Source organism: Paroedura picta, chromosome 6, assembly GCF_049243985.1.
Source record: "Paroedura picta isolate Pp20150507F chromosome 6, Ppicta_v3.0, whole genome shotgun sequence".
Classification (NCBI taxonomy): Eukaryota; Metazoa; Chordata; class Lepidosauria; order Squamata; family Gekkonidae; genus Paroedura; species Paroedura picta.
In genome coordinates, this window is record NC_135374.1 from 92,428,283 (window position 1) to 92,451,764 (window position 23,482).

A 23,482-nucleotide genomic window follows, 5' to 3' on the forward strand; every position below is an offset into this window, starting at 1 on the left:
TGCAGATAACACTTTGTTGCTGTGTTGGGAAAGAGAACAATCAGCAATCAGGGGCCCTTCCGTGGTTGGCCAGTTTTATTTCCCTGGTGCCAGGAACCCTATACAAATATTAATGGCTCAATCTTAATGCCCTTTGGTAGGCATATGGACAGGGACAGTTTATCCATGTAGCATATGCTACGGGCCCCACACTTCTAGCGGCCCCGTGTGGTGCCTTACCCTCCCCAGATCAGGGTCATAGCCTCTTTCCTCCTCCCTTTTCCCTCTTGGACACTCGGAGTCACATCCCTTTCCACTGTGGTAGTCCCCTCTGCCCCTAGTCTGGCTACTCCCCCTGCAATTGTACTCTGCTAGGGCCCCACAAATCCTTAAACTGGCTCTGGTGCTATGGGCTCTGTAAATCCTTAAACCAATCCTGTATATGGGAAGTGAGATCAGAGTCCGACAGGACCTTGAATGGCTCTGCAAGTCTTGTAAAGCAAAGCTGTTCCACTGCCCTATGGTTAAAGCCCAATAAACACCACTGAATAAAATGGCCTCCCTAACAAAGCCCCATTCATTCCCTCTAGGGCTGGCAAACGTTCTCTGCCTTCTCTCTATCTTGCAACTGAAAGACTAAAAACAGGCAATGAAGGGTAGAACTGTTTCGCTGTTTTAATTATTTATTGCAGATTATATTGTATATATTTCAATCTGATGATATGTTATTTGATGTACCATGTCCTTTTTCTGTAGACAAACAGCAATAACAATCAAACAGCCATACATTCATTCAGGAAAAAAAGCAAGCAGAGGTCCAAAAGTCATATTCATAGAAACAAACACAGCCCTTGAGGAGACAGACAGACAGACAGCTTACTTATCAGAGCACACATTGAAGCAAATATTTACATGGAGTAGATATTACATCACTGCATTCTGGTTTACTTTGGAACTCTACACCAATTCTATAGGAGTTTAGAAAGAAAATAAGATTTTGTAGAAAAAGATTTATACCTATCAGTTCTGCTGGTTTATTTGGTCTCTTGTTGATAAATGTTTCAAATGATTCCTTCATCAAATTTATGAATTTCTCATTTTTCTGAAAACACACTTCTATGATATGATCCATTTTGTCCTTAAAATCTAGCAGCTCTTGTACCATATCCTTGTCCTTTTCAGGATTTATCACTATTGTTGCTCCAAAATTCTGCAAAACAAATACTTTCAATAATCAAATATATTGTTACTAAAACTTTCTCACTTCCTAATATTTCCCACCTACTCCTACATGCCTATAATTTCAATTATTGTAAAAACTAGTTTATTGTAATTACTAATGCAACTAAAGTCTTAAAATGTACACAAAAATGAAAATACCTTACATTTCGATATATATTACTTTTCAATATAAAATCTCATCCTACTGCAATGGATGTAACACAACAAATATTAACTCTAATTCTGAGCTTGCCTGCAGAGTGTGGATCAAAAATCTGCACAATGGGGCCAGGAAAAAACTGCTGATATATCTGTGAGAAAGCCCAAGGTTTGTGGAAAATTTGAAATCTAAATACATGTATACATACAAAAGGCTCAAAAATCCCCAAAGCATAGAAACAATGCCCGCATTTTAACAAAAAGAATGCTGACTGAGTGCCCATGATCCTGTCAAGAGAATATGGTGTCTACCCAAACAGTACTGTGAAAGCTTTTATGCCCCAGTGTCAGCCATTGGGAGGTGAGAAGGGGCTGAAAAGGGTACAAGATGAAAAGTGGAGGGAGGTGGAGCTTTAGCCTCCCCTCTTACATTGTTTTCCCAATTCAAAATTGTATCAGAACCTGCTTAAGGCAACCAGATCATCTAAGCCAGCCTTTCCTGTATCTTGTCTCTCTCTTTTCTCCATCCTCAATGCAGCCCATCAACCCACTGTAGACCTATAACTGTATCAACATTTTCACGTTCAGAAAGGGCTAGTAGGGGAGGGAAAAACAAGGAAGATCTGAGATTCTTGCACAATGGTCCACAACTCTTGCTTAAGTAGATCTTAATCTAATTTCATGATCTACTACTAGATATTATGTATAACACGCAATGACTATAGCTCTGATTTCCCGATGAGTGTGCCTTTGGAGGAGGAGGGGCTTCAACCTTCCCCTTCCATTATTTTACTGAATGAAAATGGTCCAAGTGTACACTATTTCCCTCTTGGTGGGGATACACATGTAGCTCATCCGGTTAGGCAAATACTGCCCATCACGGCCACAAGATAAGGGGACCAGCTTATGTTGCAATCCCAATCCAAATCAGCACTTACAAATTGAGTTCTAAGGGGAGCTTCCCAGCTGCTGGCTGGCTGTGGGTTCCCCTGGAAGTCATGGGTTATACCTCTTGTCTCTTTTAGTCCTACAAGAAGATAGCCTCTGCTATCCTAACTTTTGTCAGTGATCTCTCTGCTTCTTGGGACCTTCACAAATTTAATTTTGAACCTTGTTTTGGAAGCTGATGCCATATACAAACCATTCTCCTAGAAAGAATGTTTCTTATGCTGAACTTAAATCAGCCTCTATGAAAATTTAAACTCACTGCCTCCTATCTTAAATGATGTATCTGTTTACCAACAGGATCTTCTGAGCCCAGAATGCTATTTCTATTGAGCCCACTTTGGGAATGCCCTCTCAAGCTACATTACTTTCTCCATGACCTTTGGCTTTCAGGTCAATGCAACAACTGCAACCAGCCCGATGGAAAAGGAATAAGTAAATCTAGAAGCGTTCTAGGTTATATGAGTTCAATTCTTATATTCTGTAAAGGCAAAAACCATGCAAGATGTGCAGCTGATAATATGAACAGATCTCTTCTTTCCAGGAATCCTTTTGCATACTTGAAAACAGTAAGCAAATTAAAAAGCATGCGCAAAAGAAGCATTTCAAGGACATGGTAGTGAAACAAGAACACCTTCACAAAAGTGATACTTGTTTAAAAACTGAATGCAGGACAAAGGCATGCAATGACAGATTAACATCAAACATTATTTTGACATGTGACAGACTTGATGGCTGCTTGGGAGAGAAATGGGAGATGAGAAAAATGTATAAGACTTCAAACACTTTACCAATTGCAGTCATCTTTTTTCCATTATATACAATTTGTCTTACCAACTGAATAAAGGGCTTTGGAATTAAGGAGTTGCTCAAATTTTAAATTAACACTTAACCCTATAAATTATTGAGTCACAACTGATAAGCTTTTATCCCTACAAAGAAAACAGGATATTTTAAATTACCTTGATGTATTCACCCCAGCTATGCAGGAGGAGTTGTTGTCCACCTTTCACTCGGCTGAACAGATGGCACAATAGTGTGAGATCTGCTATTCTGTTTTCATTAAGTAGATTATCAAATCCTAAAATTAAAACAAAACACATTATTCTTAAAAAACAGAATGGATCCCACAAATTTATATGGCTTCTGAAAACACATAGGCTTTACCGTAAAGAATAATAAGTGTGCGATTGGTAAGTGCTTGGTATATTGTACATAAGAAGAAACTTGACATAAAACATTTAACACACACACTAATAATGCTCTACCATAAAAAATTATTTCTTAAGGTACATTCTGATGTTCTCTAAAGTCTCCAGCTGCTTTGATGAGAGCTGAAGTAGGTCTCACTTCTATTAAGGCCTTACGCGGGTTGGCACCCACATACCTGAGGGACTGCTTGTCGCCCTATGCTCCCCGTAGGGCCTTGTGCTCTGCGGGTGAGAATTTACTGGTTGTTCCCAGCCCTAAGGAAGCGCGCCTAGCCTCAACCAGGGCCAGGGCCTTCACGATCCTGGCCCCTACCTGGTGGAATGAACTCCCGGGTGAGCTGCAGACCCTGTGGGATTTGCCAGCTTTCTGCAGGGTCTGTAAAACGGAGCTCTTCTGCCAGGTCTATGGTTGAGTCTGGGGTCAGCAAAGTAGAACCCCCTACCCTGGGATTGGAAGTTACATCATTCCTCTCCACTCTCCCCCCTGCTCTGGTAGTGGGCGGTGGAAATAAGATTATTTTCCGTCATGTTGGGATTTTTTAAAGTCTTTTAATGGGTATTTTGATGGGATTAGACTACTGTTACCCAACACGAGCCTTCTAGGGAGTGGTGGGAAATAAATATAATAATAATAATAATAATAATAATAATAATAATAATAATAATAATAATAATAATAATAATAATAATAATAATAAGTGGAACTAGATTCAGGCAGGTAGCTGTGTCGGTCTGAAACAGCAGAACAAACTTTTAGTCCAGTGGCACCTTTGTTGGTCTTAAAGTTTTATTCAAGGTATAAGCTTTCATGTGCATCTGAAGAAGTCCACATGCACAAAAAGCTTATACCTTGAATAAAACTTTGTTGGTCTTAAAGGTGTCATTGGACTCAAACTTTGTTTTATAAACATGTAGTTCAGTCCTAAATCAAGTATGCATGAAATAAGGAATTCTATAATGTACTAGTTATTGAAAGTATGCAATGTAATGCAATGGTCCCCAACCTTTTTGAGGCTGGGGACCAGCAGGGCAACAGCCCGCCCACGCATGCCGCGCATCACGCATGCACGGCCCGGCCACGCATGTGCGAAGCGCGGGCGCAGCCCTGATTCCCTCTCCCCCCTCCCGCAGTAAGAAGCTTCCCAGGCCGCAAGCTTGCGGCCTGGGAAGTTTTTTACTGCGGGGGGGGGGGAGAGGGAGCCACGGCCTGGCGCCAAGGCCTTCACGGCCCGACACCGGGCCGTGGCCCACGGGTTGGGGACCACTGGTGTAATGTACTCATTTGTTTTAATCGTTTGATATCTGTAGTTTTAAGGCATACTAATGAACCAAAACTTTCTTCGTTCTAACCCTGTAAATTATGATGGCAGGAAGTGTCATCAAGTCGCAGCTATGGCCACCCACAGGTTACTAATCTCTCTGTTCTTTTCTGCTGCAAATGTGCAATTCATTAAGCTAGCACCAGCCTTAAACAGCATTAAGCACTAATCCCGCCCACCACCCACCACCATTAATGTCCCTGTAAGGGAGGAACATGTTATCATTTTAATGTACAGCAGCAGGGAAAACCAAAATTAGGTATTAAAAATCTGACTTGTATATTTTTAATGTTGTCAATCATTACAAACCCCCCAAATAGGTTTTAAAAATTTTGAGTGGAATATAATTACTGTAAATATCATGGAAGGTTTTGTCAAATGTCAGACCACCCTTTTTTATGATTAGCATTTTGGTCTCCAAATATTTGTGCTGACAGAACTGCATACAGCAACTAAGTAACGTCCCTTTTTCTTGCTTAGCATCTGCTCCAAAAGGCAGAGTCACTACAGGGTCCTGATTTTCTTTAAATTTCAAAAACGTTTGATGAAATATTACATAATGATTTTGGGTTCAGCAGTTACTTTTTATTCTTAATTACTTCTGGCATTTATATCAACTGTAAATAACAGATTTCTTTTTCTTCCTTTTTTAATTCATTGGAATTCTAAGAAAACCAAAAGCAGAATTGATGAAGAGCAAGAAAAGGTAAGAGAAAATCAGAATACTTGAAAGCACCAAACTATGCATGTTTACTTAGATGCCTGTTCACTTTGCAGGTTTATTTTGATGCCTGTTCACCTATTCCTAAGTAAGGGTGTTTTTACTTGGCTGTTTTGCTCCACCTTGATTGCCTTACAACAGCGTAAGAACATAAGAAGAACCCTAGTGAATCGGACCAATGGTCAATCACATCCAGCACCCTGTCTCGGAGACTTAGTGTCTCTAAACATGGAGGTTTCCTTTAGTCAACATGCCTAGTAGCCACCAAGAGTCCTATCCTCCACTAATCTATCTATTCCTCTTTTAAAGCAGCTTATTCCTGTGGCCATCACCACATCCTCCGGCAGTGAATTCCACATTTTAATTACTCTTTGTAAAGAAGTGTTTCCTTTTGTTCATCTTGAAGTCATTGCCCACCAAGTTCTAGTCCTTTGGGAGAGAAAAATTTATCTTTGTCAGCTCAGTCCATACCATTAATAATTTTATAAACCTCTATCACGCCCACCCATCTCAGTTGTCTCTTTCTAAACTGAAAAGTCCCAGAGTCTTCAGCCTTTCCTCATAGGGGAGGTGCTCCACACACTAATAATCATGGTTGCCTCTTCTGTACTTTTTCCAGCCCTGCAATGATCTTTTTAAGATCCAAAGAACAGCATCCTCTATTTATCCTGCTTCCATGTCCTCCCGCCCCTGCATTGCTGCAATCATTTCTAAACCTGGTTTAGTGCAAGTCAAAACACCTTTGGATGCTATGCAGCCAAGAAGATGCATGTTTTTGCATGTTCCAATCACACCAGCACTATTGCCTTCTCTTGGCTACTGTTCATTCAACATACATATCCTTCCCTGGAAGGCTTTTTCCAATTTCCAAAACAATTAACTGGGAATTTCCAGATTGCAACAGAATTACAATGATATGTAGCCATCATCTACTAGCTTTATTTTTAAAGATAAATCACTCACATTTTTCCATTATGAAGTTGTAAGGGGAAATCATGCAACCTGCACATTTCCCCTTATAGCTCTGCAGCAATACTATCCTGAGGTTGCCTCATTGTTGATGCAGCTGCCAATGCAGCCTAGCAACAAGATTTCCACAGGACAGGTTTTCCTGCCAGGAAATGGAAAATCTAGATCTTCTCACCCCCCATACAGCAGCCCCCCAGATTTTGCTGCAATCTCCCAAAACATAAAAACCCTCTTCATTCTTGTATGCTGCCCTTCCCTGTCCATCTCAGCGAGGCTCACAACAAATACAAACAATTCATTACTACAAATAATAAAATATTAATTCAACAGATTAATTATTAAAAACCATTTAAAACCCACCTCTTCTATTTCCCTATATATCTTTCTCAAAAGCACCACAATGTTGTGGTAAAGTGTTTGTGTGTGTGTTTGGGGGAGAAAATCTTTCCAATAGCATCCAAACCAGGCAACGAACATGTATAAACAACTAAAAAAGGGCAAAAACAACTTTAAAATAAAAGCCGGGAACTACTAGATCATGATGCTATAAAATGCTCTAGTGGAGGAAAGCAGAGATGGAAATAGAGCTGCACAGCGAATCATCTCCATGAGAACACAGCCCAAGTGTACACAGGATTGCAGCTTAATTCTGTGCATGCTTCCTCAGAAGCCTCATAACGTTCAATGGGGGCTTACTCTCAGAAGCAAGCCAACATTTTTAAAAAATCACCATCTGTCTATTTTAGGTAGTTTCCTGGCGACTACAGCTAAGCCCCATGGGGCTTACTCCCTGGTAAGCGTGTACAATTTTATCTTCGTCTATAATCTGTAACAGTCGCCAGGAAACCACCTAGAACAGACAGATGGCGATATTTTTTTTAATATAGATTTGTTTCAGATATGAAAAGTGCAAATAAGGGTATATTCTACACACACACACGCTTTTAGGAAGTCTGAACATTGGCTAAAGGATTCTTATTTTCTCTAAACCTGCTGACCAACCACAGAATTTAACTGGACAGTGAAGGAACCAAGGGGGAGCCCCAAAGATCGTCCTCAAATAAAAAACTTGCAGAAAACCAGAATATCACAGTAGACTGATAAACTTTTGAGTTTGAAAAGAAAAAAATATGCATACATCTATTAGTGGTAACTGTAATAAGGCAAGGAAAAAAAGGATTTACATACATAACCTGAAATGTGCAAACCTTTATTTTCCCTTGCCAAACTGACTACACTTCGTGCCTTCTGCTAAGGAACAAGCCCTACAAAAGCAGTGCCATCTTCTACTTGCACTGCTCACTAGGCTGTTATAAGTGGTTTACAAGGGCCCTGGATCAAATGAACGCAAGAGAGTACATTAATCAGTACATGCAAGACTTACTGCTTTGTTTCATTTCATTAATTTGAGATATAGAGCGTGAAAAGCAGAAATCAATTCAGATATATATCAACAGATGCAACATTTTAAGAATGTGTTCACAAGGACTTTTACCAGTTGGATCCAAAGGTGCCCTTTCAAATGCAAGTGACATCTTCTGTTCGGAGAAGGATTGCTACACATTTTTTTCGCGAGAATATTACGAGAGGAAAATGCAATTAAGCCCCCCCATACCCAATGTATTGCACATACTAAAACTAATATCACGGAGACTGGAAGATCAGGATACCCAGATTCTGGGCTCCTCTAACAACAGTGTATGTTCTCCCAGTTTCTGGGATATTTCCTCAACATACAAATCCATGCCCATGTATCTCCAAAATTTTGGAGACACATACGTTAAGAAGAGCATTTCTAGTAGCTCACTTAAACATCTTTCCCTCAAATGTCACCTGAGGTAGATTTTTGAAGATCCCTCCTCAGGAGAGACACTGTTTGCATGGGTGTAGTGTTCCTGACATGTTGTACCACATACTTCTGGTGTGTCTTAAGTTTGATGTACATCATCGCCCCTAAGCTAACTATCTGAAGAAATTGAAATTCAGCTGTGTTGATGAGAAACATTGGATTAAAATGATACTAAATTACAAAGATAGCTAAATGTTTGCTGGAAATTTAAAATGAAATTCTTTTTACGATGGATTTTAAATCTGGAACTGTTTGAAATTTTCATCTTATGCTTTGCAATTTTATGCCAATAAAAGTCCGAATACAAAGTCTACAAATTAAACAAAAATCAGATTAGACAACACTGAAATCTTTTCTCCTACAAGGAGTCTGCATAATAACACATAATAATACAGACTTTAATAACAATGGCTAAAGCAGCCCATAAAACAAGGGCAAACGTCGCAGCTGTTGGCTACAAAAACTACTGAGAAAAAAAGAGTACCTTTCTGCAGAATAGCTGCCAAGTGCTCTCCTAACAGTTGCCTCTCCACACAGGCAACAAGCGGCTTCCTGTTTAAGGCAAGAAAAAATATCTATAAATACCTGTGCAATTCAAGAGGATGAAACTACACACACCATAGGTATGCACAGGTGTGTCCTCTTATATAACCAGGGAAATACGCTGGAATTTTAGGTTCACCCAAGATTTGCAGACTGTCACCTCTGTGGGGGTCTGTGAGGTGCTTGTTGCCTTTCTCTCCCCCCCCCCCTCTGCTGCCATTGCCTTAGTTGCCTGGGCATAGATGTGGCCACAAGGGCCATGAGACAAAGAAAAAAGCTGGTTTAGTGGAAGGATTGCTGCAGTTATATTCCACAGATCCCTCTAAAGAAGCTTTATGGGAACAACTAGGAGTTATTTATATTTTGGAATAAAAGTTTCTTACCACTTCATCATTGTTTTTTCTTTGTCTCTTTGCTCCAATGAATGGGGCCCTTTGTTTTTTTCCTCACAGGTGCCAAACAAAATGGTCAGCTGTGTCACTCATGTTGGGGGGCTGCCTAGCCCACTGCTGATATGAGCTCCAGAATGGTTGAAGGTGCTGAAGAATAGCATGGGTATTATTTATCTCTAGGATTTCCCTTGTTCTGTTCCTTGTATGTCCCCAATCAACCCACTTCTCAACTACATAATACCCCTGAGAAATGCCCATGTCATAAATGTGATATTCACTGCAGCTAACAATAATGTGTGTCCTGATTGGTAGAACGAGAGAGGTCCATATGCCATAAATTCATTAGCATACACAAAAGTGACAGGTTATGATACTAACTTGAACTAGTTTCTGAGCTTACTCCTCCCTCCCCCCCCCCCCCCCCAGTTTTAAAAACTATGTAGCCTGTATGGATGGATGTAAATATATGCTTTAAAATATATGGGCAAAGTTGTCTCATACCCAACACAGAATTTAAGGTGCAAGGTTTTGTCAATTTAATTGACCTTAAAACAATTAGACACAAGGCTCAAATATAAATAAATAAATAAACAAACCAACAAACCTTGTGGAAAGTCACCCCCATGACAGAAATCTGAGACAGTGACATCTTAGCAGGTAGTTATGGTAAACAAAAACTCCTTCCATGTGTATTTATTTATTTAAATACATATATCCTGCTTTTCGTCCCACTATCTTACCATATTGGTTTCCCCTCCTCCATTTTATCCTAACAACAACCCACCCTACAACAAATGTCAAATGGAAAGAGACTGGTTCAAGAATACCTAGTGGGTTTCAAAAGCTGAGATTTGAACCTGGATTTCCAAGATCTAGTCCAGCACTTTAGCCACCACAGTGGCTACCACATCTCTCCAAATTATAGTTATCATTAAAATTAACAATTCATACACTGATGATCTGAACAGAGTGCTACATAATGGTCATAAATTCCTAAAACTTGCTTCTCAACTGTCCTTTGCTTCCATTTCCTTATTGTAGTTTAAACAAGACAGATTTACCAAATGTGCTACCATTATTCTGCTTGAATATCAAAAATATACAGTAACCTTCCTCAAAGCAACAGTGATCTTGCATTTTGGAGAGTACTTACTGTGTGCTGTAGTCTAAATACGTTACTACTCTATCTGCTTCCTCTTCTAAACGTTTGTTAACATGGTGAAGATATTGTGAGACCTATACAAAATAAACATATATATTTTTAACTATAGGTACACCAAGTGAAAGGTACAAAGTCAAATCAAGACTCTTGTATACCAAAGCCACCTTACCTGGTGCAAATGTGTAGACAGTGGGCATAGATGGCTATAAATTAAATTCAGGGCTTTGCTATCATTTGTGATTTTATTTTTTTCATAAAGCTGATTTAATTACCATAGTGGGAACATTTCAAAATCTCACTGTCTCTCCGGTGAGCAGGGAGAGGAACCTCTGAGAAGTTCAATGGCAAATCTGGGTTTGCCTCCACAAGATGAATGCAATGACCAGGAAATGCCGTCTGTTGTTCAGTAACGCTATACCAGGCTTTCTCAACCAGGGTTTTTAAAAAGAATTGTTAAATATTTATCAAGTGTATGACCATATATGGTCATATTGACCCAACCCCCCCCCCCAATGGCCAATGATGGGCTTGGAGGGGGTGGGAAGCGGAGGGGCCATAGGTGAGTGTGTACACAGCTATGCTTCCCAACCATATTCCGCATGATTGCACTACTTCTGGGGTTCTCAAAGCCTGAAAAATGTTTCAAGGGTTTCTCAATGGTTAAAAAAGTGCTTTATAAACAAGAGAAACAATTGATATCTAAATTGTTCAGTGGAGTAATGATGCAAGATTCCTGTATTTTATGTTGGGGGGGATTAGTGTGAGCTGCTTGGCAAGTGGGTCCCAAAAACTAATGTAATTTTAGAAGTGGGTCCCATTCTGAAAGGTTTGAGAGACCCTGATCTCTATATCCGCTTCTACATGGTATTTTGCTCAAGCTTGGTTTCCATGATGAAGCATCCACAGGAGGTCATCCTCTTATTGCCCACTTGTTTTGCTCTTTACTTTTCCAAGCTGGCTCTCCTGAGTACAGCATAACAATTGAACAGCATTTTCAAGTCTCCTGTCAACTTGAAAATGATACCTTGCTGGTATTTTCCGGCTATTCTTTCAGTTGGATATAGATCTCAGTATTTTTTCAGCTATCTAAAACACCTTGAAAATATTTAGGATTTTTTTTAATTGCTGGATAATTGAGGCTTGCGGTCCCTTTAAATAACTTCCAGGTGATCTTGTGCTTGAATATGATGTTTAAAGAGATTGCAAGTTCCTTAAACACCTGTAGAGGTCACTCAGGCTTGCAAAAGACATAAATATAATTAATTACTTAATTTAAAAGGACCACATTCCCTTTAAATATCTATTCCCCCATTCCAATGAAACCAATGGATGATGGTGCACCTTCTTTGAAGGCCCACAGAACTGAACCCCCTGGACCAATTTTTTTTTTTTGAAACTTGTGGAGTTTTTTAAGAAGAGACACCAGCAGCTATAATGAAAATTTGGCCCCTTTAGCTCAAGAAAACAGATTCCCCAGATAGATTTTCCATTATATCCTATGGGGAACATTGACTGTAATGGCTTCCAAAGGGTATTAAAAGAACCAAAAAACAAACAAACAGGGATTTCCCAAAAAAAATATTTCCCAAAAAAACTCTGAATATTGGTAGTATTGGAATTTGGTAATATTGGAAAATACTTATTTGGAGGGGGGATTTCGTATACCCAAACCTGAAATATACTGATTTATTTTCTGCACACTCCTAACACTCACCAAAAGAGAACTAAAGTGAACTTCCTTTAATTCACACATGTAGAGGTATTTAAACAATTCTCCAAAGTGCAGTACAACTCCCACTCAAATACATGGAGTTCACATCTGAGAGCAGTTTATATTTAATAGGAGTCCTGTCTCCTTGGAAATCATTCCATCAAGAGAAAATCAACTTCATACCTCTCTTTCTTGCATTAACCTTTGGCCTTCTGCAGAATATAAACAGTTTGTATCTTCTAAAAATCTTTGTTCAAACGAGTCCTTGTAAACCTATTTGAAAAAGATATTCATGTATATGCAGTTAATTTATGACAAGACATTAAATGTTGAGGTCTTAATTTCAATAACCTTTTTAAAGGTTCAAGGAATAAACTTGTTCTTATTCATGATAAAAACTGATATAGATAATATTCCGGTTTACAAGTTGGGAACTAATGCAGAACAAAAGTAAACAACAAATCTACCAATATACTAATATTGAATCTGTGATCGTATATGCGCATTTCCTTGGAACTAGGAGCCATTGAGCGTTCAGACATTTCCAAGTAAGCATATCCCTATCCATGGTTCCTCTATATATTTGTAAAACAGCCTGGGGGGTGGAACGTGTCCGGCTGTCCAAGCTGAAATAGGGCCAATCAGGGTTCAGCCAGCTGCACCCTGATTGGCCCTGCCCCTGCAGCTCCCGCCCTCCGTCCCTGGACTCTAGCCTCTTTGCTCTCGGATGCACTTCAGTGCCTGGAGTCAGCAGCAGGTAAGGGAAGAGGGCCCTGGGCAAAGAGTCACGGTGGAGGGCCTGCTAACGAGGGCCTCTTGGCCTGCTAAGCAGGGCCTGCTGACGAGGGCCTCCCGGCCTGCTGGGCCTGCTAAGGAGAGCCTCTTGGCCTGCTAGGTTGGACCTGCTAACAAGGGCCTCCTGGCCTGCTGACTGCCTGCTGAGCTCTGTCCTGGTCCTGCTAACAAGCTGGCCAGCCCCCATCTGCCCCACTTGATCTGGCTGCAAGCTGCGGCCCAAAGCCACCTTAAGCTGCCTGGTCAGGGGACAGGGGAGGGGACCCTTTCAAGGCCCGTTCTTAGGAATGGCTTTGAAGCTAGTATATATAGAATAACACAGCTCACTGAAAAAGCCCTGAACACAAAATAATTCATAGGATCATGTTGGAAGGGATCTCCAGGGTCATCTAGTCCAACCCCTGCCCAATGCAGGAACTCACAACTACCTGCCTATCCACAGTGACCCCAATTTCTTGCCCAAGTGATCCCCACCACCACCAAAAATCTCCAGAATCCAGTCTGACCTGTAGGAAATTCACCTACCATCCCACAGTGGTGATCAGCAATTCCCTGGATATTCAAGTAAGGGTAATGTCAGCCTTGGAGTGGTGTAGTGGTTAGGAGGGCCAACTTCTAATCTGGCAAGCCAGGTTTGGTTCCCTGCTCCCCTACATGCAGTCAGCTGTGTGACCTTGGGCTCACCACAGTACTGATAAGGCTCTCTCAGGGCTCAGTAATATCAGGGCTCTCTCAGCCTCACCTACCTCACAGGGTGTCTGTTGTGGGGAGAGGAAAGGGAAGGCGAATGTAAGCCGCTTTGAGACTCCTTCGGGTAGAGAAAAGCAGCACATAAAACCCAACTTCTTCTTCATTACTTGAGAATTCGAGTACGAAGGTAAGCCTCATATTTGTTATGCTTAAATGGACAAGCAGAATGAGAAGACATTCAAAAAGCAGATTTGCTCCTGCCACTTTATGAATATGGCTGCTACACTTACTTGTAGATCAGATAGCATGCTTAATAAACTTCGTAACAAGCTTCTATCCACAGCTTCACCATTTCGTTCTTGTTTTATCAACAGTAAGATTCCATCAATAGTTTTTCTTTGAGCTAGTTTATCACTAATAACATGGCTTCTAAAAAGTTCTAGCCCCATATCCCTGCAGAAATACAAAACAGCATTAGAGTTTCATTTTGGTATTCAATGACATGGCTTACAAACCTCCCTTTCAAAAATCACTCACTCTTAAATTGTTGAACATTAGCCAGAGACAGCACATTATGCTTGCGCTGTCACAGCACACGCAGGGTTCCAGTGTACTTACAAGTGTATTTGTATCATCAACAGAGGTTACCTGGCTTGGAAACTGATTACTAATTAACAAATACATAGCGTTTTCACAGCTGGATTTGTATCTAACAGCATCTCATAGAACAACAAGTTTTCAGGAAATAAACATTCATTCATTCATTCATATCTTTGTATCCTGCCTCTCCCGGCAACTACTGGAGCGGGGCAGCTCACAATAAAACAGTAAAAACAGCAGTCCGAATATCAACAATTAAAACATCCCCAACCACAATTAAAACAATCTAATATTGAACAACATCAAGATGGCGGAACGGTACAAAAAACCCCCCATAGCTCCGCTGCTCCAGCCACCGTTGCCCACCACAGTTCTCATAGCATAGTCTATAATAGGGCAGGACCCCAGAATTGTGATTCCGGGCACTCTTTCCCTGGCCTCAACCAAATGCCTGGCGGAAAAGTTCCAACTTGCAGGCCCTGCAGAACCTAGTTAGCTCCATCAGGGCCCTCAGCTATCTTGGGAGCTCATTCCACCAGGCTGGGGCCAAGGCTGAAAAGGCCCTGGCCCTGGTCGAGGCCAGGGGGATATCCCAGGGACCTGGGACAACTAGTAGGTTCATACCCCACAGAGTGGAGCGTTCTACGGGGGGCATAGGCAGACAGGCGGTCCCGCAGATAGGTAGGGCCCAATCCATGTAAGGCCTTAAAGGTCAGAACCAAAACCTTGAACTTGATCTGGAAACAAACTGGTGCCCACAACTGAACATAGAATCTCCATTCCTTCGATACAAGCAGAAATGGAGATCACAGGGGTTCTTCAGCTCCCGAACATTGCTTCACAAACCATGAACTGCCCAAAATTCTTGACAAACTTTAGTTCAGCAGTTGGTTCATGTCCATTCCTATTTATCATTTCTGCATTTCAGTTGCAGGCTAAGACAGAAAGAGGAGCTGTCTAAGGCCATGTAGGAAGTTCATAACAGAAACAACATTTGAAACATCAGTTCCACAGTTACCTTAGCAGGTGCCTAGTCCTTTATGCATTTCCACTAAATTTTAAATCACTTGGTACACTTTTCCAATAGCACAAATAATCAGAAGAATAACCTTTTAGGGTTTGCCAGCTGCAGATGACAGATAATCTTCTAAGAATATGCATACTGTTCATACAAATTGGTATAGATTCAGGTATGAGAAAGTTATCAGCTAAAAAATGCCACAAATGCAGAGGAACCCTGAGTGTTTTTGCATCTCATTTAAGTCTACAGCTAGCTCAAGACTAAATATAGAAAAGCCATCTTAAAGCAGTATAAATTGAAAAGTTTTACATGAGGTCCAGAGCCTTAAATAGATTAATAAATAAATACAATGTGTGTTTTCAATCTGGATACTGAATTCTCTTTGGGTATAGATTCAGCTTAGTCCATCCTCTGCCCTAGCCAAGATGCTCCTTCTGTCCAGAGCACTTCTTATAGGGCTCAAAACTACTATCAAAGCTCGTCAATTGTATCCCACATACACATTTTACTAGCAATTTAAACAAAAGATTCATGCATTGCCAAGAGAGACTTAGATACTATACCTACCATATAGAAGGAAGCATTGAATTCTGGAGCACATAAGTACGATCCAAAAACAAAAAAATGCTTCTAATCATGATCTGCAAACATAAAATGATAAAATAAATATTTATCTGCCTGCAGAAAGATTGCTTCTAGTACATGCACATGTAACATTACATTATATTGAACTTACCATTTGTCTGCAATGATCTTGCCAGCATTTATTTATTTTCTTCAAAAATAAGAGACTGTCAAGAGAATCTGTGCTGCAAAAGTTAAGGGAAATTTGTGGCTAAACAATTCTGAGAAAAATATACCTCCATATCTGCCTGTCTATGATTGCATTTGTTCAGAAAACAAGACTGATTGAGTGATACGTTTTCTCATGTTCCAAAGACGAATATCTAGCAGGCTTCTGCTATTAACATTCACATTTTTCTAAAGAAAATGATCATATAAGAATAAACTACCCTAAATGAAATATGTTTTTACTCCTCAAAAAGATAGTTAAATACAACAGAAGCTGTGACTGTCACCAATGAGACAGTGAACAATGTCCCATGGTTATATGACAAGGTAAAGTCATATAATCATAGGGAACATATACAAAGACACTGAAACCAAGATACTAAAATCAAAGCATTATAGAAGTGCTACAAAACCAGAATCTACCAAGTAGTTGAAATTAATACTGTTCTACATCCACAGTGATAACATAATGATGTCCTAAAAACTTAAACTCTAAAAAGGAGTTTTACTCTTTACCGTGACAATCAGACCTTGAAATTACAAGTTTCAAGAATGTACAATTGGAAGCAGCAGAGAACACACATTCCAGAGGAACCATGGTCAAGTTGTAAAAGCACATACCTTGGCAGGTGCTCAGAAGGACTTCTCTCTGTTTCAATCCTAGAAAACCATGGCTGGTGAGTACAGACAATACCAAGCTAGATGAATCAACTGCATAAAGTTAATTTATGGAAACAACTTGAGAGCTATCCCAATGTAGTCTTTAGTATAATGAACACTATTATGGTGGTTAAGTTTTAACATTAAAAGGATATTCTCTAAACTGCAATATTTGTGCTTTCACATGATCTTCACAGACCTGTCGCAATTGTTTGTACAGTGTGGGCGATGCATTGTAAGAGCAGACATTTTCTACAGCCTGTAAAATAATTTTGTAAAAAAATTATTAATCAGAATAAAAACCAACTGCTATAGTAAGGAAATGTGGTTGTCTCTATATATACCTTCCATGTCAGAATCAAGCATTTTTCATTAATATTCAAATACAAATATAGTAGAACATTTTCAAATACAGTAGAACAAATTTATATGAAGATAGACTCAGTAAGCATCTACCTTGGTTTTAAATAGAATTTGCTGCAGATAACAGAAGAAAAGAGTGGGAAGAAGACAGTATTATTGGAGAGAAAAAATTAAAACTATTGGAAGGCAAATATTGCAAGTTCCCATCATATCCATATGAAACAACTAAAAATAAGAAACATGTGTAAACTGTTGTTTCAGCAGAACAAACAAAAGTTAAACAAGTAAAGAGACAAATTCCAGAACAAGTGTCAAAAAGCAGCTGCATTTTTATTTGTAGTTAAATAATTTCATATGCCATTCACTAAACTTTGAGTTGGATCTCACACAGACATGGATTTTCCCTACATTTCTGTAGCAGCCCCATGAGCACCGAAAAAGGCAGAAAAGGGAGAGAATGGGGCAGAATAATTTTCCACTAACAGTGCTCTTACTACTGCAAAATAGTCTGCAGTAAGGGAGAATTTCACTCATCCTCCCTTCTTCACTGAAGTCATCTGTGACCGTGTTTTTTCTCCATAACAAACAAGTTTATATGCAATATACCTGTGTTACTAAAAAGAGGTTATAAATCATTCTGACATACCTTTAAGCTACACAGAACTGTCCAAACTGTTCCTGGCCCCCAGGAGGCGCGTCTGGCCTCGACCAGCGACAGGGCCTTTTTGGACCTGGCCCCCGCCTGGTGGAATGAGCTCCCGGAGGAGCTGCAGGCCCTGTGGGATTTGCCATACTTCTGCAGGGCCTGCAAAAGGGAGCTCTTCCACCAGGCTTATGGTTGAGGCTGGCGCCTCCCCTTTTTAGATCGCCACCCCCCCCACATCAGCAGTGACCCCTGGTTTCCCGGATAGTTCTGCCGCAATCAGGTGGTGTGTGTTGGGTGGGCTGGGGATTGTTTTTAGGTGTTTTATGTATTAGGGGTTTTATGGGGTTTTTACATGTTGTTAACCGAGCCTCAGGGGAGTGGCGGGCTAGAAATCCAATAAATAATAATAATAATAATAATAATAATAATAATAATAATAATAATAATAATAATAATAATAATGTTTCTGAACTGGATTGTAAATAACACTGCAGATGGGAGAAAGCACTACTGAATGTTTCCCTATAGAAAACTAAATGTCATGGGGAAAGATTTGCTAGACCTTGACCAAACTTCCTAGCTTTTCATCTGTAAACATATAATCCCTCTCTTCCTTTTTCATGGCTATCAGAAACGGTACAGTGAAGGAAAAGTTTTATCATGTTTGTGCAAACTACCCCCAAAACACCTCTTTAAACCCATATTAAGGTATCTGTGTTGCTCAGATAATAATTTTTTTTAAAAAGAATTCACTACTCTTACTTGGTAGAGCTCTTCTAGATTATATTTAATGGATGTGCTGCTCTGAATTGCTCTAACTGCTTCATGAAGCTTCTTCCAAGTGTCCTGAGTGTAGCTGTCAGGCAATGCTGGTCTCTCTGCATTAAAGAAACACAAAACTGGTGAAACACACACCACACATACATTATGCCACTGCATTCCAAAATAACTGCTATTATTAAGTGTTAGGGAAAACAGAGGTCTACTATTTCAAGCTGGCAAAACAAGGTTTAGGTATTCACTTATCTTTTTTCTTTCAAAAAAGGCTTTGTGAAACCCAGGGGGATGACAGAATGATAGCAACTTAACCTTCCATTTTTGAATGTTTGTTAATGATATTGCCCAATAGTTTACGGAATGCTGATAAGTATCCTGGACTATTATATTCTATGTGTCTGCTTATTTAAAATGCATTTATTATGTGCATTTCTTACAGAGACCCAATGCAGCTTTCTTCTCTCAGTTGAAAGCTTTTCCTTAATTGCAAAAAATATTAAAAATATTAATTCCACATTCCAGGGAATTGCTAATTACCACTTTGGGATGGTAGGTGAATTTCCTGCAGGCCAGGCTGGATTCTGGAGATTTTTTATTGGGGGGAGGATCATCCGGCCATGAAATTGGGGTCACTGTGAGTCCCTGTGCTGTTGTGAGTCCCTGTGCTGTACAGGGAGTTGGACTAGATGACCCTAGAGGTTCCTTTCAATTCTATGATTCTACTTTAAGAATATAAACCAAAACCTTCTGATCTCTTGTTGATAAGCTCTGGATGGGATGGCACATGAGGTACTTGTATATTTTTGTATTTTGCAAAATACCAAGTAACAGCAAATAAACAGCAATATATTTACTGCTGCTATCACGGTCACATGAAGCTCATCACAAATACAGGAGTGGAAGGGACTCTCAGACTTGCACATCTGGACTTTCCATTCCCACAAATGAATTAAACTGATTGTCATTTCAGTAAGGTTCAGTCATGGCAAAAAGTGTTTAAAAATAAACAATATACATTATTTCCACACAAACAAAAACAAAAGATGGTAAACTGCTACGCATGTTAAAATTTCAAAATTTCATTCACTTTAAATAAATGATCAAAAAGGTGTTTTTAAAATTGTTTCATTCCAATTTTGTAATGACTGATGATAATCTGATACATAAGCGCCTGCTAGAAAATATTTCAACAAAAGCCCACTTTAAAGTAATGGCATTTTTAACTAACAATTCAACTAAAAGAAACTGGGCCTATTACATAATGAAAAATTTTAAGGGATACTTGGGAATTTATAATCTGATTACCAATATTTATTTCAGATGAATCAAAATCACCAGTTCACAAATATATAAATTTGCCTCAGAACCAATTTTTAATCACAACTTTGATTATTGTAACAAGTATTTAATCCCTAATAGACAAGGGCTGGTCCATGCAGACAGACATGAAACAGGACTAACAATAGCTACCAGTCAGAGTTCTGTAAATGTGGTTTAATAAAAATGTGACAATTAAATTTCCTACAACATTAATAGTGAATGATGTGAATCTGCAGACATCATTCTTTAGGATCTGCAGACATTAATATACACATACACTACAGTTCATGAGGCATTTGGGTTGCCAACTGCAGATCAGCTACACTGAAGCTTGCCAACCACATAGCAGGGGCCACAAGAGGGTAACAGCAGGGAGCCAAGAGACACTATGGTGCCTTTAGGGGACAGCCAAAGCAGGGTGGGGGGACCTGGTGTAAGAGAGTGACAGTGGGCAGCAAGAGAAGGTGGCAACAACTTTGATGCCATTTTTAACTTAAATTAGCTGGACTGATTTTTTAAATTATTTAAATGTATATTTTGTGAGCCACCTTGAGCCATTGGGAGAGGGTAGCATACAAATCTGAAAATAATAAAAAGAGGGGAAGAGACATTTCCCTTTTTATGTGTTCTACAAAACTAAACTGCTTTATCATTTTCTGTCTAAAGAACCTAATCTGTGTTATTGTTTTTGTGGTTAGAGCAATGGAGTAGGATCTGCTAGGCTCAGGTTCGAATTCCAGGTGTGCAGGATAACATTGGGCCCAACACACATTCTTGGCCCAAGCTACCTCACAAGATTGTTGTGCATAACATTACTCTGAAACTGTTCTTGCTTGGTTATGATTAATGCAAAACCAAAGTCATTTTCTCTGCATACTAAATTTGGTACAAAACTTGTTTCTCATTCTCAAATTCCAGTGCCTTCCTTTGCAGATCCATAAAAAAGTAAGCTCTTATTTGCATTTTCTCCCAATTATCACAGAGAAAAGTTATTTAACTGTATGACATGATGCTAATTGTTACCAGTCATAACTTTAAGATCCATCTTTGAGCAACCCCCCTTGGTGAAATTTATGACTGGAATAGGCTTTTAAAAATCAATAATGACCAGCTAGAAAACCTAATATAGACAAAAGGAAAAATATAGAAAAAATACTAATAATTGTTGCTTCAGGCATCTATTCTAGGTAAATGTTGTATCTCTCAAACACACCACCAGAGGGATTGAGCTAGAAACTTCTAGACAGAAAAAAACCAGTGACCCATGAAAGTATGCAAAGCTCAGGTTCAGAGTAGTATAATCGTTCACTTGGCAACTCTAACCTGGTAAGCAGGGGGGCAGGAAAACAGATTTGCTGAAGGTGTATACTTCCTATTTAAACTGATTTGTTCCTTTGTTGGAAACTTTTATATACTCCGCATTTACAGCTGATGCCTGCAGATTCTAATGTGTTGATGCTTAAAAGCAGCAGAAACAGAAGGTGGTAGTTTGGAATGAACCACTGGGGACTCAGCAAGACACCAAATAACTGATGAGCTCATGATAAAGTCCACCTTGGTTCTATAACAGCAGCAGAGTAATCTCTCCCAGGACAGCCGTAGCAAGGCCCTGTGGACACTAAGGTGAGGAAAGGGCAATGAGTATCACATGTCAACACAGGCAGAGAATCCTGCATCCCTATTGGCTGCCAGCCGCTAATCTGACCTAGGCAAAGTGCCAAGGTTCTTTTCTTCCATTTCTGTACGTCAGATGAGAAGTCACTCCAAGCCCTTCATCTATGTGCCATGGAGCCACAAAGGCACACGACCCAGCCAAAATGACAGCATCTGTGTCCTTGGAAGCAGCACTGCATACATTTGGCTGCCAGAGGAATATTTCAGAAAACAAAGGGATGTTTTGGGAGTTATTGTGATTCAAAACAAAATATCATTGGAAATGGTGAACCTTCAAATATAGGCATAAACCAGCAGAGCTGTTTGCGGAAATTATTGTTTGCATTTCCTGAATCTGTACTGCAAATGTACATTCTTATCCTATCCCATTCTAAAACATAACTCCTGCATTTAGTTTGGAAGTGGTCTGCTCCTTTTTTTTAGCATCTCACCCACCACTGGCCATATTTAACACTAGAAGAATGGGAATAACTCAAAGACATTTTCAGTGTCATCCACAAAGACACTCAATGGGAGTTCACCAGTTGATCCCTCCGGCTCTTACTCTGAATAACGAAAAGGTGTCATAGAATCTTAGAGCTGGAAGAGACCTTCAGGATCATCTAGCCCAACCCCTTGCAGAATGCAGGAAATTCAGACACCCACGGTGTCCAAGGGGATGAAAAAGTAGGGATCTAATATGTCCAGGTGTAAAGCAGATTGGTATACCTATCCATTTAAAAGCAATACGGAAGGGGGGGGGGGATGGCAACATCTATAGCTTGTCACGCAGTCCTGGGAAAAGCTGCCCCTGTCAAAAATCTCCTCTTGCTACACAGCTTTTTAAAAAAGCGCAGTCCTGCAAGCATTTGGACGCACACCTACATTCACCTGTAAGGAAAGGAACACATCTGAAGTGGCTCCGAATGGCCCTTTAACAAGGGACGCTAAAATACTTCGAAAGGGCAACTGGATTTCGTTTACTGGATTAACTCTACGCCAGTCCCCCGCCCCCCCCCCAGGGGCTCTCCTCCACACCCACCTCTGAAATTCTTGATCACTAACTTCTTGGCGGTGGCCCCTCCAGCAGAAGCACCGCCGGCCACCCCACTCCTGACCCCCAAGAAGGCGGGCTTGGAGAGCCCGTTGGTGTAGCCCACCAGGGCCGACAAGTGCTGCTGCTTCTGGGGCTCGCCGGCCATGTCCGACCGACCGTCAAATGGGGCACCAGTCCGCCGTTGTCCCCCTCACGGCCCCCGGAACACCTGCTGCATGGGGGCGGAAGGCCGGCGGGCGGCGTCTGTCCAAGCGGAGGGGCCCGTGCGCTGGGCGGAGAGCTCGGCCGCGGCTCCTTCCCGTCTCCCCGACGGCCGCGGGCCCGCCATGGAGACCGTCCGGCTGAGGAGGAGTGGCGTCAGGGCACCCGGCGGCGCGGAGCTCGCAGTCCGGAAAGCAGGAGCCGGCGCTCCCTCCCCCCGCCTCTCGGACGGCGCCGCACAAAATGGCTCCTCCTGGGTCCGTCCCGCTCGTGGGAGCCTGCAGCCGCCCCGCCACCCGACGGCAAGGCGCCTCGGCGGAGCAAAAGCCTCCTCTGGGCCGTGGGCCACGAGGAGGGCGTGCAATTCCCCCCGGAACGGGCCGGCAGCCCAAGCCGCAGGGACTCCGAATCCCGAGCTTGGCGCACAGGCGCGGGGAAGAGGCAACGCGTGCCCAGGAGGAGCCCCGAGCGGCGCCTTCCCGGCCCGCTACTTGTTGCCACCTCTCCCCCAGCGCTTCGGGAGGGGCCTCGGGGAAGCAAGTCCCCTGGCGCCCCATGGAGGGCTGCCGCTGCCAAGTCCGGAAGGCGTGCGCACTTAGCAAGCGGACCCCGAGCCCACTGACGCCCCTGCTGTTTAATAGTTCCAGGGGAGGAATAGTCGGCCTGACCCGCGGGGGCATCTCTCTGCCAGCCTCCGAGGGGAAGGTAGTGAACTCTTTGCAATCG

General features: G+C 41.1%; 1 protein-coding gene across 1 annotated transcript in view; it reads right to left on the reverse strand.

The window, feature by feature from the left end:
• The window catches only part of CUL4A (cullin 4A), a 37,525-nt gene extending 14,223 nt beyond the window's left edge, over nt 1–23,302 (reverse strand). Inside the window, exons 1-11 of the mRNA XM_077343701.1 lie at nt 22,541–23,302; nt 18,511–18,626; nt 16,894–16,998; nt 16,024–16,092; nt 15,855–15,928; nt 13,957–14,119; nt 12,365–12,454; nt 10,462–10,544; nt 8,858–8,925; nt 3,267–3,385; nt 997–1,189 (exon numbers count right to left, since the gene is read on the reverse strand). Coding sequence (XP_077199816.1) covers nt 997–1,189; nt 3,267–3,385; nt 8,858–8,925; nt 10,462–10,544; nt 12,365–12,454; nt 13,957–14,119; nt 15,855–15,928; nt 16,024–16,092; nt 16,894–16,998; nt 18,511–18,626; nt 22,541–22,700 — 1,240 coding nt within the window. The 5' untranslated portion in view covers nt 22,701–23,302. The remainder of the gene's footprint in view (nt 1–996; nt 1,190–3,266; nt 3,386–8,857; nt 8,926–10,461; nt 10,545–12,364; nt 12,455–13,956; nt 14,120–15,854; nt 15,929–16,023; nt 16,093–16,893; nt 16,999–18,510; nt 18,627–22,540) is intronic.
• Between the last annotated feature and the right edge of the window lie 180 nt (nt 23,303–23,482).